We start from the raw sequence: 17,636 nt of genomic DNA, 5'->3' as shown, positions 1-17,636 counted from the left end.
GGCTGCTGCTCATCCCCTCCATGCCAGAGAAGAGCAGCAGAGGCTCTGATTGAATTAGTGCAAGGATTTAATTTAATCCCCAAATGTCTCTCATTTTAAAGGAGCCTGTTCATTTCCTTCTAGGACCTTATCAGATGCAGGCACCCAGCACTGTGAGCAGAAGGACTGGGCAGATAGGCAGTGTTGGGGGAGGGCTTTGTGGGGAGTGACTCGAGGGCTGTGTGGGTTTTTCCTCTAATTATTTCATGAGATAATGATGACAGTGATTGCAAGACAAATAAAGCATCAGCAGCACCACTGAGGCACATGCTGGTGCACATGGCAGCCTGGTGGGGCAGGGCTGGGAACATTCCCTTCTCACAAGGAATTGCTGTGTAATTTCACCCCAGGGGTGGGGTGAAAGGAGCATTTGCTTTGTGCCTGACACCAAATCCAGCTGTTTCATGGACACAGCAATGTCATGAAGGGACCAAGCACAACGTGGTCTCTGAATTTTTGTCTTCAGACTCACTGGGGGAGTTCAGGTGATGCTGAATTGCTGCTCGGGTGAGCCAGGCTGAGTGGGACAGGGCTGGTGCTCTCTGTGCTACAGGTGACTCCAGGACCCTTTGGTGTGATAAAAACCAGCACAAGGCACAGCTGGACACATGTGGGCTCCTGCCCAGCTGGCTGTGGCACTGAGTGGCAGCATCTTCCTGGACACCTGCCCAGCTCAGGCAGGTGCTGCTGGGGGTGTCTGTGCTGTCCCCTGTGTGCACAGGGGGCTCACACCCCCCGAGGTGTTTCCTGGAGGTGACAGCAGCTTCTGCAGCCCAACATCTGCACACAGCTGCCTGGAGATGTCCAGGGGGTGGTTATCACCTCTGTGCTCTGGGAATGAGGGGTGTCCAGCAGCAGGGTGGCTCTCCCAGAGGTGCTGTCACAGGCTGGGATCTCCATGGATCCCCATGGATAACCTCTGTCCACTCTGTGGGTGCCTCTTCCCAATGGGATGTGAGGCTGGATGGGTTGACTCCCGGGGCTGCTACTCTTTTTGAAGCTGAATCAATTTATACAGAGGTGATGTCTTTGTTAACTCCAGCTCTCTGGTTGTCACTGGGTTTGTGAAAATGCTTGGATTTCAGCTGGGGATACAGTGACTTCTTTTCTGGGTGACTTGTTAGCTGGGGGTGGTCCTGTGTAATAGTCCCTGCCCCGGGATGTGTAGGAAGGAATTGCTTCCTAAAGAGAGGATTTTCTCTCCTTTGGTCTTTTTTTCCTCCACTGGGCTGGTTTTGCCCCTTTGGCTTAGACAGAAAAATCACACTGGCTCTGCTCTGGCAAGGGAGGACTCATTGCAGGCTCCCCCTGCTCACACAAACAACCTTGGAGGTTCTTTCCCTTGGGCTTTTCCCTTTGAAAGGACAGAGCTTGCTCAGGCCTTCCCCAGCCGCAAAGAAACCTGGAAAAACCAGCCCCAAAGGCTTAAAGCCCTGACAGGGGCTGGCAGGAGAGGCTGTGGTTTTGTAGGGCTTGCCCAGAGCCACGGGCTGAGCTGGGGCCATCCAGGGATGGGCAGAGCCCGGCGCTTCCCTTTGGCATTTGTTGACGTGGTGCAGGAGGTGCCAGAGCTGCTGGATGAGCTGCTGGGTGTCTGCAGCCCTTGGGGGAAATCCCTGCAGGGCAGCAGCTCGCAGAGCCATCGGGGTGAGGATGCTGTCACAGCTCTGCCTCTGGGCAGATTCCCCAAACCCCACTGGTGCTGCTGGCTGCTGGAGGGGGCAGCTGAGTGCCACCATCCCACTCCTGCCAGCTGGGGAACCTGGTGTTCCAGGGCTCAGGAGCAGGACTGGGTGCTGACAGCAATGGTTCCAGGGCTCAGGAGCAGGACTGGGTGCTGACAGCAATGGTTAACTTGGTACCACCTGGGGATGTGGGGATGATGCCATCCTACCCCACCAGAGCACTGTTAGCATTGTACAAATCAGTGCCAGCCGTGTAGGTGGGGTGTGAGGAGGTGAAAGGCTTCCCAGGAAGGTGGCTAGAGAGATTTGGGGTGCTTCTGCTTTCATGCTTCTCATATCTTCTCCTCTGGCAGATGCTGGAGACAGACGCCGAGAAGCCGGGGCAGATGCACTCGGAGGACGGGAAGGCAGCAGTGGGTGATGCCCCTCTGGCTGCCAAGGCAGCGGCTCTGGCCAAGCCCTGGGACACTCTGGGAGCCACCCAGGCTCCTCTCCTGGTGGAAAAGCAGCCGGTGGCCACCACAAAGGGAGAGGAGCAGCCCAGCTCCGTGCCAGCCTTTGTCATCCCCGAGCTGCGGCTGGACAGCACCTTCAGCCAGAGCACGGCGGGCACGGCGGGCAGCGCCACGGACGGCGAGGACGAGGAGGAGGATGAGGAGGAAGATGAGGATGAGGAGGACGAGGAGGAGGAGGAGGACAGCGACGAGCAGTACCTGGACAGGAAGGAGCTGAAGCGCAGCAGCATGATCGAGACGTCGGGCGGGCAGCCCGGCTACACGCTGAGCGTGCAGGGCTCGCTGCGGCGCCGCACGCACAGCGAGGGCAGCCTGCTGCAGGAGGCCAAGGGCCACTGCTTCACCTCCGACACCACCCTCAACTGCTCCGACGGCCAGGGCACCGCCGCACGCTGGGCACTGCCCTCCCCCAGGACCCTCAAGAAAGAGCTCGTCAAAAACGGCGGCTCCATCCACCAGCTGACGCTGCTCTTCTCGGGCCACAGGAAGGTACGTGAGCCACGCTGGCCGCGGGGAGGGGACAGTCCTGGGCTGCAGGTGTCCTGCCACGCGGCCCCTGTGTCCACGACCATGGCAAAGCTCCCTTCTGAGCGCTCAGAGGGTCCCTGCCTGTTGGAATCCATGGTATTGATGATTCTGAGATTGTGGAAAGTCTCTGTCTGTCAGCCCCGCTGCCAAAGCAGAAGCCATAATTGGTCTGTGCTGGTTTCCAGGTTGTTTATTCTGTTTATCTCTCACATGTTCTGCTGCCCTGCCCAGCTCTGTCCTGCAGGGCAGCGTGTGGGGCTCTGCCCTCAGTGGGATGTGACAAACATTAAATACCAGAAACTCCCTGGGCTGGATTTACAATAACGTGCCAATATCTGTCACCTACGTTGGACAGTGTGTCCCCAGCCTGAACCAACAGAAACACTCAGAGCTTGTAATTCATCCTGTGAGATTGAAAACTCTTTTCCATGGCCAGAGATCACAGACAGTGTCTCTGGGGGCTCTGTCCAGGGGGGTTCCTGACCCCTGCCAGGGTCCCAGACCTGCCAGGGCAGCCAGAGGGAAGCCCTGGATTCCCACACCTGCCCCTGGCAGCCGGCTCTGGAGGTGTCAGCACCCCGGGCATGGCACCCAGAGCAGTGTGCTGGGCCATGGGTGGCACTGCCACTGCTGCACCCACGCCCTGCAGGGCCCATGGCCTGGGCAGTGCTGTCTGCTGGGACTGCTGGGGGCAGAGGTGCACCTGGGGATCTGGGTTTGCACAGGGCTGCTCCCAGCAGTGGGGAGAATCCCTGGTGACAGTCCCCAGTGTGCAGGGGGTGCCAGGAGCAGTGTGACCCTCTGCCCCACTGGCCTTCTGCAGGACTTTGACCACTGTGGGGGTCCATCTCATGGAAAAGCTGTGCTCAGCAGTGATGTGTGACCCCACCATGCCAGAGGAGCAGCAGAGGCTGTGCTGAGGCAGCTCTGCCCAGGACTGGCCTGTGCAATCCTGGGGCTCTGGGGTGCTCCCTGAGCCCCCAGAGCAGAGCTGGCCCTGGCTGCATGGTGCAGGAAGGAGCTGCCAGTGCAGAGATCATTCATGGAAGTGCTGCTGTTCCCATTGTCCCCAGGTGGCACTGTCAGGGTGCTGAGAGTGGCCCCTGGCCCCATACCCTGCTCTGCCCCATCCTCAGCTTCTCGGGGCTCTGGTGCTCAGCACAGGGCTGCAGTGCAGTGCTCAGGGTCGTGTTCCCAGCTCAGAACCTCGTTTCACAGCTCAGGACCATGTCCTGCTGCTTGGCACCACCTTACAGGGCCACATTCTGCTCCAGAGCAATGAGCTCCTTGGCAGGAGGGGATGCTGCAGACCCTGGGATTAAACCCACGCTGGGGTTAAACCTATGCTGGGTTAACCCTTCTCCTGCCACACTGCTTGAAAAGCCACCCTGATGCTGTTTCCTGGAGGAATTTTTGGGCTCAGAGTCGCTGACCAGCTGGTGAGAACCCTTCCCAGGGTTACACACTGCTGGGATGGGGCTGCAGTCTGCAGGGGAGTCCAAACTTGGAGACTGAGGCCAACAATTGCACGCAGGAGATGGAGGGTTCAGTGCTCTTTCCCTGATAAAGAAAAGCCACCCTTGTGTCAGGGACACGTGCGAGGGAGGCGGTGACAGCCTCAGCGCCGGCTGAGAGTGTCCCGTGAGCCGTGCCCTGAAGGAGAGCTCACAGTGCCGCTGTGTGTGCAGCCCTGAGCCTGCAGCCCCGCAGCCCTGCAGCCCTGCAGCCCTGCAGCCCTGCAGCCCTGAGCCTTCAGCCCTGCAGCCCTGAGCCTGCAGCCCTGAGCCCTCAGCCCCGAGCCTGCAGCCCTGCAGCCCTGCAGCCCTGCAGCCCTGCAGCCCTGAGCCTGCAGCCCTGCAGGCTTGCAGCCCCGAGCCTGCAGCCCTGAGCCCTCAGCCCTGAGCCTGCAGCCCTGCAGCCCTGAGCCTGCAGCCCCGCAGCCCTGCAGCCCCGAGCCTGCAGCCCTGCAGCCCTGAGCCTGCAGCCCTGCAGCCCTGAGCCTGCAGCCCCGCAGCCCTGCAGCCCCGAGCCTGCAGCCCTGCAGCCCCGAGCCTGCAGCCCTGCAGCCCTGCAGCCCTGCAGCCCTGAGCCCTCAGCCGTGAGCCTGCAGCCCTGCAGCCCTGCAGCCCTGCAGCCCTGAGCCTGCAGCCCCGAGCCTGCAGCCCTGCAGCCCTGAGCCTGCAGCCCTGAGCCTGCAGCCCTGCAGCCGGGTGGGCTGTGTGTCCCTGCCGGGCACCCCGGATCCTGCTCCCCCTGCCCCGGGAGCCGCCAGCTGCGCTTCCTGCTCTCATCGGGGGGGATGTTTTCCCGCAGAGGTGAACGGAGCTCCTCCTGCATTGAACTGCTCTGGTGCACATTAGACTGGGATTTTTGGGGCAGGCATTGGGCAGCCTCTGCCGGTGGAGAGTGCAGTGTGGTGGCTGCACCTCCAGCAGCTCCCAGTTCCAAGCCTGCAGCAGCTCTGGCTGCCTGGAGCCTAAATCCCTGCCCACGAGTTCTCCTGGGCACCCCTGCCTGTTCCTACTGCCCTGCTCCCTGCTCCCATCACCCTGCTCCCACCACCCCATTCCCACTGCTCTGCTCCCATTGCCCTGTTCCCACTGCCCTGTTCCCATTGCCCTGCTCCCTGTTCCCACTGCCCCATTCCCATTGCCCTGTTCCCACTGCCCCATTCCCACCACCCCATTCCCACTGCTCTGCTCCCATTGCCCTGTTCCCACTGCTCTGATCCCATTGCCCTGCTCCCTGTTCCCACTGCCCTGCTCCCACTGTCCTATTCCCACTGCCCCATTCCCATTGCCCTGCTCCCACTGCTCTGCTCCCACCAGCCCATTCCCACCACCCCATTCCCAGTGCCCTGCAGCCATTGCCCTGTCCCCACTGCCCCATTCCCACCGTGCTCCCATTGTCCCATTCCCCTTGCCCTGCCTCTCCAGCTGCCTGTGGAGGGTGTGCAGCAGTCAGGGAAGCCAGACACGGGGCTGAATCACTGTGGGATTGGGCTGCTGCCACCCCCTGCCTACACTTTGGAAGCACTTTTACTGGTCTGTGCCCTTGAATAGCTCAATGAAACCTCGGAGATTTTTGGAGCAGGACACTGAAGCACAATTCCCATAGGGAATTCCCCCATCAGGCTATCGAGCACTGGCAACACCTGCACCCGGCGGCCTCGGCTGCAGGGCCATCACATCCATCAACGTTCTTGGTTGTTTTCCCATCTGGGAGTGTTTCAGAGGGGCTCATTCCACAGCCTCTTTTAACACCGCCGTGCCCGGTGTGCCTCCCCGTTCCCCCTTCCCGCGGTGGCGCTGGGGGCTGGTTGTGTTTCGGGGCACGGTGGCGAGCGCTGGGATCCCCGGGAGAGCTCTGCCGCTGCCTGCTGTCCCCGAGCACGGAGCCTCTCCACAATGGCAGGAAGCCCCGGCCAGCCCGTCTGCCGGCCCGGGGAAGGTGCTCGGCGAGGGCCGCATTGTTCGGGGCCGATAAACTCCGGAAAGCCGGGCGCAGAATGGAAGGAAGTGTCCGGAACCCCGGGCCCGGGGCTGAGCGCAGGGTTCCCACGGCCCGGCGCGGGGTGATGATCCCGGGAAGCGCCTGGCAGCCCCGGGAGCCGGGATGAGCCGGCGGTGCTGCGGGCCGGGATGCGGGGCTGGCCCTGAGCATCTGCAGGTGCAGGGATGGATGGAATGCTAAAGCCCCCGAGCTGCGGTGATCCCGCAGGTCTCCCTGCCTGCTGCCAGGCTTTGTGCCTCAGAGGCTGTGCAGGGGCTGCCCTGAGCCCATGGCACATCCCAGATCCCCTTGGTTTGTCCAGGTTGCCCTGGAGCAGTGGTCAGAGAGCAGACTTGTAAACTGCAATGATATGATTCAATTATAGGTGAACTGCTCCGATTTCTTGTGCTTTCTTGGGACTGCTGGGAACTCGTGATTGATTTTGGGTGCCCAGCCTAGTTCTGGGGGGCTCTTTGGGCAGTGGCAGGATCCCTGTGCCCACTCAGCGGCAGGAGTAGGAGCATCAGGAGTGGGGATGTGAATGTCCTCCCTGTAAGAGGTTCCACTGTCAGCACCTCAAACCTGGAGGGTACCTGGGCACTTCCCTGGAGTCTCCTTGGATGCTCCAGGAGCTCCATGGGCTGAAGGTGGCAGAGGATGAGTGAGGGCAGGGAGGTTCCTGTGTCAGGAGCTTGTCCCATGTTGCTGCCATCATGAGGAAGGGGCCCTATGGGTGCTGTGGGTCTGGGCTGTCTGCTGTGTGGATGTGGGCACGTCCTGGTGTGATGACAGACACCGTTTTTCTGTTCCCCCCAGCTGAGTGGAGCAGACCCTGAGTGCAGCTGTGATGAAGGGGACGAGACCTCCCGCAAGAAGCGCAGCAGGAGCCTGTAAGTGTCACATCAGGGATGGCATCAGGGAGTGCCAGGGCTGTTTGTGGGGCCAGACACCTCAGCCTAGCCCTGCTGGTACCAGGAGCCCTCAGGATCCCCATCTTCCCCCTGACTTTTTCCAGCAGCAAAGCCATGAACTGGGTTCTCACTTCAGCTGGAATTGTTTCCAGGGAGGGTGGTGGGGTGTTCTGGGGGCACTGCCCAGCCCAGCTGGGAGCACCCCCTTCCACCGTGCCCAGACAGGGTGAAGACACCGGCTCTTGGGAAAAACAGCTTGCCCGGGTTCAGGGAGAGGACATGGAAGCAGTGAAATCTGAGCTGGGGGCCTCCTTCCCGCTGGCCCCATGCCGGGAGGAGGATTGGGGAGGTGGAATGGGGAGGTTTCGCACCGCGGGTCAGGCTCAGCCTCAGCACATCCGCGGCAGCGCGGTGGGAGCGGGGACCGCGGGGACCTCCGGGGACACCGGCAGCTCTCTGCTGCTCCCGGTAAGGCTTTGGGGTGCCAAAAAGCGCGTGCAAGCAAGGACAAGGCAGCCGTGGCCTTTGCTGTCCTCAAACGCAGCTGCAGCAGAGGAGGCAGGCGCACGAGTGAGGATGTTCGGGAGCGAGCTCCTCCGGAGCGCGGACCCGGCCGGTGCCAGGGCCGCGGGGGATGCCCGTGGCTGCGTGCCCGTGCCCCGCAGATGCCGCGTGTGCCGGGCAGGTGGAGGAGCCACACGTGCTTGGGGTGCTCAGGGTGCAGGGGGCTGCGCCCGCCGCTGCCCGGCCTGGCCGGCTGTGCCAGCGAGCGGCACTGTCGGCCCGCGCCGCCTCGTCGCTGCCGCCTATTTTTAGCTCTCTTTATTACTTCCCCCCCAGCCCTCGAAATGCAAACGAAGCCCTCGCGGCAGGGACGTCCCCCCGGCCGCGTGGCAGCGCCGGGGGAGCGGGGCCGGGGGGAGGCTGGCCCGCCGGGCCGGGGCGGTGCGGAGCGGGCTCCGCGCTCACCTGGAGCCGAGGGATGCTCCGGGGAGCCCCGGCAGCGCCATTGGCTGCGCGCCGCGCTCCCGCCCGGCTCCGGGACTATTTATGGGCCGGGGGCGCGGGCCGCCACTCGCTCCTCGCCCGGCACACGCTGCCGGCCTCGATGTACCACGCCATGGTGGACTTCTCCGAAAAATACCTGGAAAGGTAGGACACCCAGCATCCTGCCAGGAAGGGGGATGTGCTGCCCAGGGGATGGTTTGGAAGCAGCGCGGGGTGATGTCGCTGGGCCTCGTGGCCATGCTGGGGTACTGGGGCAGATCGCTTGATAGAGGCAACTCCGGAGTGAAATCAGTAATTATTTTGTGGAATTATTTTTGCTGTGGCATTTAGTGTGCCGTGTGGCCGCAGCTGGGAGCTGTGCCTGCCCATGGCTGTCACAGCCTGGGTTGGTGCTGCTCCTTCTTTGCAAGGGTGTGCAAGAGCAGCAGCATGTGGAAGTTGGGGAGCTTCCTTAGAAGGTGTTTGCCTGGTGTGGGCTAGCTGGAAAATCCACCCAGGAGCCAGGATCACCTGCCTGGTGTGTTCCAGCTGGCCGGGTGCCGAGGGCTGTGCTGTGGAGGCGACCCTCCTGTGTCACAAAAGGGGTGTTCAGTGCTCTGCCAGCCCTGCCAGGTGCCGACTGCTGCCCTGCTAAATTTGGAACATTGCTGAAATTGCTGCTCGAGGCTGTGAGGGATGGCTCGTCCCGTGTGCTGGCGGCTCCCCGGCTGCCGGCGGCGCTGGTGGCACAGCGATGGGAGGCAGATGGTGTTTGGATCTTGGGGCTCCGTGTTTGGATCTGCTTTTCCCACATTAGCAGGTGCCTGGTAGCAGCGGGATGTGTGTCCTGCTGGGATCACAGCCCAGGGGGTGTGAAAGCAGTGAAATTGTCCATGTCCATGAGGGTATGGATGGCACCAGGGACTGGGGGGAGCAATTGCCCTCTACAATCATTCTGGATTGTAGCCTGGACTGAGCCCTGGGGTTGTTGCACTTCTTTTATTTTTCCCAGTGGTTGCTGCGTTTTACCCTCCTGGGATTGGAGAGAGCTGTGGGTCTGGAGAACATCACCTGGGGTGGGGTGGTGCATCCGGGTCCTGAATCCCTCCTGTACCCCTCGTGTCCCTGGGCATGGCTTGGCCAGGTAGAGGTGGCATCTCTGAGCATCCTTACTGTGGCAGATCGTGTAACATTAAATTTGCAGAATCAGAATTTGCAGAATCAGAAAGAGCAAGAAGTGAAAATTGAAGCCGCTTGCCTAATGAGATGGTGTCAGATAAGGAGCTTTAGATTTAGAGGGCAGAGTCCATGTGTGTTGAGAAAAGGCTGATGCTCTTAAGTTTTGATGAATACATTATATTCACAGGCAGTGAAACACTGTCTATGTGCCCTTCATGATGAGATCGAGGAGAGGTATTTTAAATGGAAGAAATTAAAAACACAGATGGAAGCTGTAATTCTTTCCAGTTATAAGGGCTCCAGCCACATGTAATTAAGATAGCATTATCCTTGCTTTTTAATGAGTATCACTGATCAGTACCACTAGGAGAAAACTACCAGCAAAGGGAGTGAGAAGCAAGGCCCTAGCGCTAAAACTTGTAATTGTTTTTGGGGTTTTGGGACGGTTTTTGGTCCCCGCGGTGTCCGGGTGCAGTGACCGCGCGGTGCCGCGCGGGGGCAGCACCGCCCGCCCATCCCTGCCCGGGGGGGGGGCTCCTTTTCCCACGGCGCTTCCCAAAAATCTGTACAACTTTGTGTCACTGGCAGCTCCCTGGAGCAACCGCGAGCCCCATAGCCGTGTGTCCGTTAGTCTGTCTGCCCAGGGATGCTGGAGCGAGGGGACGCGGGTGACAGAATGGGATGTCTTTGCCGCAGCGCCCTGCGCTGCCAATGCCGGCCACCCCGTTACGGAAATGTCCCCAAGCCGTGCCCCACACGGGCTGGCACCGCGGTCGTGCGAACACCCGCGGAGTGTGCACTGTGGGCGCCCACGCAGGGGGGACACGGGGCAGCGCAGTCCCCGCTCTGCCCCTCGGCCCGCTCCGCCCCGCCGCCGGCCCCGCTGCTTTCCCGGGATGCCTGCGCTCTATAAATAGCCCTCGTAAATCCTCGCCGTGATTATTTCCCCCCGCCGTCTCTTGAAAGGCCCCACTATCCGCCTCGGCGCTGATTTTTCCACCTTTCCTCAAGTTTCCCCAGCAACAGCAGAGCCGTCCCAAACAGCGGCGGGGCTGGCACAGCCTTTACTCACTCGCACGCTGCGGGCCGCCCCACGCCGCGTTATTAAAGCTCTCGGCGCTGAGCCCTCCCACTTCCCGAGCCGCGCCGGCCGCTGCGGCGGGAGCGCGCCTGGGGGCGGGCGGCAGAGCGCCCGAGCGGCCCGGCTGTGCTGGGGCTGTCCTCTGTGCTGGGGCTGTCCGCTGTGCTGGGGCTGTCCTCTGTGCTGGGGCTGTCCTCTCCGTTCGGGGCTGTCCTCTCCTCTCGGGGCTATCCTCTCCTCTCGGGGCTGTCCTCTGTGCTGGGGCTGTCCGCTGTGCTGGGGCTGTCCTCTCCGTTCGGGGCTGTCCTCTCCGTTCGGGGCTGTCCTCTCCTCTCGGGGCTGTCCGCTGTTCTCGGGCTGTCCTCTCCTCTCGGGGCTGTCCGCTGTGCTCGGGGCCGCCCGCTCCGTTCGGACTCTCCTTTCTGCTCGGGGCTCTCGGCTGTTCTCGGGGCTCTCGGCTGTTCTCGGGGCTCTCCGCTGTTCTCGGGGCTCTCCGCTGTTCTCGGGCTGCTCGCTCCGCTCGGGGCCGCCCGCTCCGCTCGGGGCCGCCCGCTCCGCTCGGGCTGTCCCCGCTGCCATGCCCTTTTTCCGCGACCTGTCCAAGCCGCAGCCGCTGGAGTTCCACGCGGAGATGCTGCTGGCGGTGCAGAGGCCGCACACGGGCAGCCTGCAGCGCCGGCACACCATGAAGGAGTAGGTGGCGGGCGCGGGGTGCGCTGCGGGAGGGTCCCCGCGGGGCTGGGGGTCCCCTCGCCCGCCCGCTCACGCTCGCTCTTCTCTCTAGAGCCAAGGACATGAAGAACCGGCTGGGGATTTTTCGGCGGCGGAACGAATCCCCCGGAGCCAACCCCTCCGGCAAGCTGGACAAAGTGCTCAAATCGCTCAAGTAGGTGCTGCGAGCGGCGGCGTGGGGATGGGGACCGTGGGGATGGGACCGGGGGAACTTGGGGACAAACCATGGTCTGGAGTTCCTCACCTCCAGGGAGGCTGTGTCCACCCCGTTTGGGGAAGCTGTGGACAAAGTTTTTGTGTCTGGAGGAACGTTTAAAATATTTTTTTGGCTGAAAATCTCCTGCTGGAGGGTGAGAGGTTCTGCCTGCACAGTGGCACCGCAGCAGCTTGGGCTGGAAATTTACCTGACAGCAGCGTTCTTCCCAGTGCCTGTCTATGGAACTTTAACTGGCCAGAGGATGGTTTGAAAAACCACTTTGCTCTGGAGATGCTCCAGCAGCTGGAGACAAGCCCTCCCTGCTCTTGCTCCTGGCAGCTTTCTCTTGCTGCTTGAATGGGGCAGCTGAAATCCCACTTCTCTTCAGCTCTGCATCACCCAGGGCTTCTTCAATTCTTCCTCAAACACCCCAAGTGCCACAGCTGCCTGTACAGACCTTCTGGGGTTGGATTTTCTTCCTGCCAGCCTAAAGGCAGCAGTTTCCTTTTGGCAGAGCTGCTGTGGTGCTGCCTGGTGCAGAGTCAGGCTCTGCCCTCAACTGCTCTACCAGTGCCAGTACCAAGGTGGGAGCCAGGGCCAGCCCCTCAGGCACACAGCGTGGCTTTATCCTCTGGAAACATTTAGCAGGAGGCTGATTTGGGAGCTGGGAGCAGCCGTGCTGAGCTCACAGCCTGGCTTTTAATCCAATGGAAATGTTTAGCAGGCAGCAAAAGCAGCTTTTGCTGCTGAGCTTTGCCAACGTGCCGTCCTTTTTCCACAGGCCCACTCCCGAGGAAGCACTCAAGTGGGGGGACTCCCTGGAGAAGCTGCTGCTGCACAAATGTAAGTGTGTGTCCATCCCTTCAACTTGTGTTTGCTGCCAGGGGAATATCCAGACACGTGCCTGGATAAAGCTGGGATTTCCTCTGTTAATCCCTTCTGGTGTTTGGGGATGCACAAAGCCAAATTAGCCTCTCTCTTGTCTGCACCCCTCCTGCTCCTGCCTGGCCCAGGAGGGAACTTGTGGCAGAGGCCAGGGAGAGCTTCAGGTCGGGGCTGCAGCCCCCAGCTTGGGAGGAGGGGGCAGTGATCCATGGCTGTGCCCAGTTTGGGGCTGTGCAGAGGGACCATGGAGCAGGAGCTGCTTTAGAACACGCTGAGGAAGGGAGGACAGCCCTTCTCAGGCACCCCATCCTACACTCAGCCCAGGGGCTGCTGTCCCCACGCCAGCCCAGCCTCCCTCTGCCTCTCGGTGCTGCAGCCAGGCTGGGGATGTGGGTTCAGCTCCTGGATGGGCTGTGCTGCCCTGGCAGTGCCATCGCCGCCTGTTTGCACAGGGGGTTTTTTGGGCAGTGCAGGGAGGTGGTTTGGGCTGCAGGCCTGCCAGAGCTGAGGGTGCTGTGGGGCTGTTCCTGTCTGTGAGCAGGAGTAGAGCCGTGTCTTGTCTCCCACAGACGGGCTCGCTGCCTTCAGGGCCTTCCTGCGCACCGAGTTCAGCGAGGAGAACCTGGAGTTCTGGCTGGCTTGTGAGGAGTTCAAGAAGATCAAATCACAGTCCAAGATGGTCTCCAAGGCCAAGAAGATCTTTGCTGAGTACATTGCCATCCAGTCCTGCAAGGAGGTGAGGGCTGGCTCCCACGCTGGTGTGCGGCTCCTGGCGTGGTGACTGCCTGGGGAGCTGCTCACCAGCCCTGGTTCCTCTGCCCACAGGTCAACCTGGACTCCTACACACGGGAGCACACCAAGGAGAACCTGCAGAACATCACCCGCAGCTGCTTCGACCTGGCGCAGAAGAGGATTTACGGGCTCATGGAGAAGGACTCGTACCCCCGCTTCCTCCGCTCCGACCTCTACTTGGACATAATCAACCAGAAGAAAGGCAGCTCCCCGCTGTAGGCCCAAGGACCGTCTCGGGGCAGGCTGGGAGCTGTGTGTTTACATGGAATTGGGCAGTGGAGGCCTTCCCAGGAGCTGGTGGGAGCTGGTTGTTCTGCTCGTGCCCCAGGCCGTTGGGACGTGGGGCAGCTGAAGGCACCGAGCTGGGCACCGAGGCCGAGCAGTCTGGCACTGCTGCAGCACCCGTCCCCCCATCGCTGGTACGACGCCTTTGGGGTGGCCCTGGCGTGGATTTAACCAGGAGGGAAGCTCCCACAAGACTACTGTGAAGCACCTGCCCCAGCCACGAGCGTTGCTGGAAGGTGGAGAGTGAGCCCAGCTCGGCGAGGAGGAGGAGGAGGGGATCTCGTGAAGGGCTCTGGCAAGGGGACAGCAGCACCGACACAGACGTGGTCCTGGATTAAAGCCTTGTGAACTGGAGCAGCCCCAGGATGCTGCTGTGCTTCCCTGTGCCGTGGGGCCTCCCGGCTGCCCCGGAGCAGCCCTGGCAGGAGCCCGGCGCTTCCCTGGCTCGTGGTGGGTCCCCCCGGGAGCAGCGAGAGCCGGGTCCTTGCCCTGTGCTGGAGGTGTGCAAAGCACCCCCTCCTGCCCTCACCCCTGGTTTATTTATTGCCCTCCTGTAGCTGGACACGTTGCTGTGTGATAGGAACCCCCCGTGTCCTCCCCATTCCCAAGTTACAAGTGCAATATTCGTGTGTGTCGCGGCCGAGTTCTCCGGCGGAGTGGATGCCTTTTTCTTTTTCCAGGTGTGTAGATTTTGTAAGGTAGCGGGTTTTGTGTGCCAGACCCATTCCCTGGCAGCGGGCCGCTGGGGGAGCCTGGTGTAAATATCAATATTCTGATGCCCTGACGACGGAGGGTTTGGTGATGGAGAAAAGCAACTCTGTGCAGCAGCCGCTCTCCTGACGCTGGATAACAATGCTGTGTTTGGGAAGCAGGGGTTCCTGCTGGCCCTGGCAGGGCAGGGTGCACTGCCTGCCTCCCAGTTTACAGTGCAAAGCATCTCTGCAGCTAGAAAAAACCCTACATTGTCATGGTCATAGGTAAATAAAAGGAGAATATAATTTCTTGTAGCTGGCTTTTGTTCGTGCCGTGTTTGTCAGCACTGGTGGAGCTGCGTGGCCTTCGCCTCGCTGAAGAGTGTCAAATCCTATTGCTGTGTGGCTAAAGAAGGGAAAATCTGATTCCGTGGATTTCTGAGCTGTTTTTTATGTTGGAGCAGCTGCCAGAGGCTCCTGAGGCCAGGTCTGGGTGCAGGAGCAGAGTTTTGCCCAAAGTGGGACCATTCCCAAGGCCAGCGGTCGCTGTTAAACACAGCAGGGCACGACCCCCTGAGCAGGGCAATGCCCACACACACACCAGTGACCTCCTGCAGCTCCAGGCCCCTCTGGGGACACACCAAAAGCAGCAACAAAAAGCTATTCCAGATCTGTGCTTGGCAGGGCTGCTCGTCCCCAGCAAGGACAGTGCTCTGGTGTGGGATGCAAATATTTGTAAAGGCTCTTCAGGGTGTGTTTGGTACCTGAAGTGCCACCTGCCTGTGGTCAGCCTCGGGTGGCTCGGGGATGTGACTGTGGTGTCACAGGGCTGGGCTGTGGTGTGGCTGCCCAGAGTGCTGCTGGTGATGCCCAGGGCTGTGTGGCTGCCCCAGCTGGGCACAGCTCTCCCCAGCAGGTCCCATCTCTGGGGAGCCGCCTGTTTTCCCTCTCCAAACAACCAGCAGGTGATGCCAGGTGGGGACACTGAGGCAGAGCTGAGGGCTCTGCTCAGGGCTTGGCTGGAGACAGCAGGGTTGCTGAGGTGGCTCTCCTGGAGATGCTGTTGGCACCCCAGGGTCAAGGTCCATGGGTGGTGTCCCAGTGGTGACCCCAGAGCTGCTGGGACCCGGTGGGTGGGGGCACCCTCCCAGCTGCCTCCTCCAGGCCAGACCCTCCTCTTTCTCCTGGCATTGCCCAGAGCTTCCATCTCCTCTCCTTCCCAGCTGGGAGGGTTTCCCTTTGTGTCTGGACTCAAGACAGATTTTCTTGCACCTCCCCCTCTCTCCATCTGCACTCTCCTGAGCTCCTCACTCCATCCCAAACTGTCAGTGTTAGGAAACTTAGAGCAGGGTCCCTCCATTGCTCTCTCCCCCCATTTTTCCATGTGCCCAGGCTCACTGGGACACCCACAGAGGGTCTGGGCTCGGGGGCTCTGTGGGCACTGGGCAGCTCAGTCCCCGCTGTCACCTTCTCCGTGCCCTGAGCACAGCCCCAGCAGCCCTGGTGCATCCCGTGGTGCTGGTGATGCCCAGGAGCACCCCAACCCCATAACCACGGTGGCTTTTGAGCCTCCAACCTGCCTTCCCTCCAGGAATTACCCCAGCCCAGTGAGGCAGGCAGGCAGGGCTGGAGCTGCCGTGGGATCTGTGGGGTGGGGATCTGGAGTCCAGCATTGATCCCTGCAGGGGACAAAGGTCCTGTGATGGTGGAGAAATGAGGACCTGGGGTGACTCCCTGGAAAGATGAAATAGCCCTGGGTGAGTGGCAGGAGCTGGGTTATTGCTGTAGGAGGATTTATTGCTGGGTTCCAGGCTGGCCTGAGTCACTTGGCAAACGCCGTCCCCACGTGCTTGGGGACACACTCGATTCCCTGGAGAGACAGGCTGGAAGGGCCACGTGCTTTTTCCATGTTTTCCTGGGATGGCCAGTGCCCCCTGCACAGGACAGGTCTCAGAATGAACTCGAGTCTCCTCGTGGACTCTGTGGTGCCACTGAAGCCACAGCTTTGTCCTCTGCAGGCTGTGGGAGGGGGCATGTGAAACTTCTCCAGGACTTTGTGCTGCAGGGCAGAAGGTGTGGGGGGCTTGGGGCATCTGCACGGGGAGGCTGAGGGAAGGCAGCCCGTGGAGGGGGTTTGTTCTGGGGACATTGGTTGGGAAGATCAGCCCCACTGCCCTGAGGGGACACAGGGAGCTCTTGCAGGGACACTGAGCTTACAGCACAGAAGGGGAAGAGAAATGTCTTTCTTTGTCAGAATCTGAGGTATTGATGATTCTGAGATTGTAGAAAGTCTCTGTCTGTCAGCCCCGCTGCCAAAGCAGAAGCCATAATTGGTCTGTGCTGGTTTCCAGGTTGTTTATTCTGTTGATCTCTCACATGTTCTGCTGCCCTGCCCAGCTCTGTCCTGCAGGGCAGCGTGTGGGGCTCTGCCCTCAGTGGGATGTGACAAACATTCAATACCAGAAACTCCCTGGGCTGGATTTACAAGAACGTGCCAATATCTGTCACCTACGTTGGACAGTGTGTCCCCAGCCTGAACCAACAGAAAAATGCCAACACCACAGTGAGACATGGAGGGCATGAAGAAGGAGAAAAAGGACAAGACACACCCAATTTCCTCCAGCTTGTTCCACTTTGGACCCCTCATCTAGAATCCTAAAATTTTACTTTTGCACCCATGCCACACTTAATTATTACTTATATCAAACACTCAGAGCTGGTAATTCATCCTGTGAGATTGCAAACTCTTTTCCATGGCCAGAGATCACAGCCAGTGTCTCTGGGGGCTCTGTCCAGGGGGTTCCTGACCCCTGCCAGGGTCCCAGACCTGCCAGGGCAGCTAGAGGGAAGCTCTGGATTCCCAGACTTCTTAGCACAAAATAAGATATCCAGGACAAAATCCAGTCATGCCAAGAGAAGAAATTCCTGACTTATCCATGCCAATGCCACAAGCCTGCGTGATGGGAATGGGGATCCTAATTCCTAATTTGAGCCACAGCCTCAACCCAACTGGCACTGCTGGAGGGGCATTCCCAAGGCAGCAATGCTGGGATCATGGGGTGTCACCTGGCTGGAGGTGGCCCTGGGGGAGGAGAGGGGACATTATCTGCACTGAAGCCACCCAAAGGGTGACAGCAGGAGCTGCTGCCTGTCCTGGCTCATCCCGAGGATCAGGGGTGTGGGGAAGAGCTGCCTGTGGACATTGCTGGTGCTGCAGCCAAAGGGAATTTCCCAGCATGGAAACTGGTGCCATCCAAAATAGGGAGCACCTTATCTCGGGAGATAACGAGGATTTATCTCTGGGCTAAAAATTAGTGGTTGCTGAGTTGCAAATAGTCACAGCTCAGCCGTGTTTGTTGTGTGCAAACAGGGCAAAGTCCCCCCAGGTGCTCCTTGTTCATCCATGGTACACAGCTCACCCAGCTGAAGGCACAGCTCCCCAGGGAAGGGATTTACATGGGAAAATGGGAATTATCACCAGAAAGAGCTGAAAGCTTCAAAAACTGATGGGATTCAGGGTGTGTAAAAGGTAAAATGTCCTAAGGTCCTGGGTTCCCTCACACCCTCAGGGATGAGGAGGTTGGGATGAACAAAAAGCACCTGGGGAGGTGGGAAAATGTGTCACCTGTCCCAGGTG

General features: G+C 60.2%; 1 protein-coding gene across 4 annotated transcripts in view; it reads left to right on the top strand.

The window, feature by feature from the left end:
* The window catches only part of RGS3 (regulator of G protein signaling 3), an 80,083-nt gene extending 65,778 nt beyond the window's left edge, over nucleotides 1–14,305 (top strand). For all 4 annotated transcript variants that reach the window (XM_085593712.1, XM_085593711.1, XM_085593713.1 and 1 more), the window contains 6 exons: nucleotides 2,078–2,728; nucleotides 7,076–7,149; nucleotides 11,202–11,303; nucleotides 12,127–12,188; nucleotides 12,800–12,966; nucleotides 13,056–14,305. In XM_085593712.1, the coding sequence (XP_085449838.1) occupies nucleotides 2,078–2,728; nucleotides 7,076–7,149; nucleotides 11,202–11,303; nucleotides 12,127–12,188; nucleotides 12,800–12,966; nucleotides 13,056–13,241 (1,242 nt within the window). In that variant the 3' untranslated portion in view covers nucleotides 13,242–14,305. The remainder of the gene's footprint in view (nucleotides 1–2,077; nucleotides 2,729–7,075; nucleotides 7,150–11,201; nucleotides 11,304–12,126; nucleotides 12,189–12,799; nucleotides 12,967–13,055) is intronic.
* The last annotated feature ends 3,331 nt before the right edge of the window (nucleotides 14,306–17,636 follow it).

Source organism: Lonchura striata, chromosome 17, assembly GCF_050655825.1.
Source record: "Lonchura striata isolate lonStrDom1 chromosome 17, ASM5065582v1, whole genome shotgun sequence".
Lineage (NCBI taxonomy): Eukaryota > Metazoa > Chordata > Aves > Passeriformes > Estrildidae > Lonchura > Lonchura striata.
The sequence above is the reverse complement of the archived record's forward strand: the minus strand, read 5'-3'. Positions and strand labels throughout refer to the sequence as shown.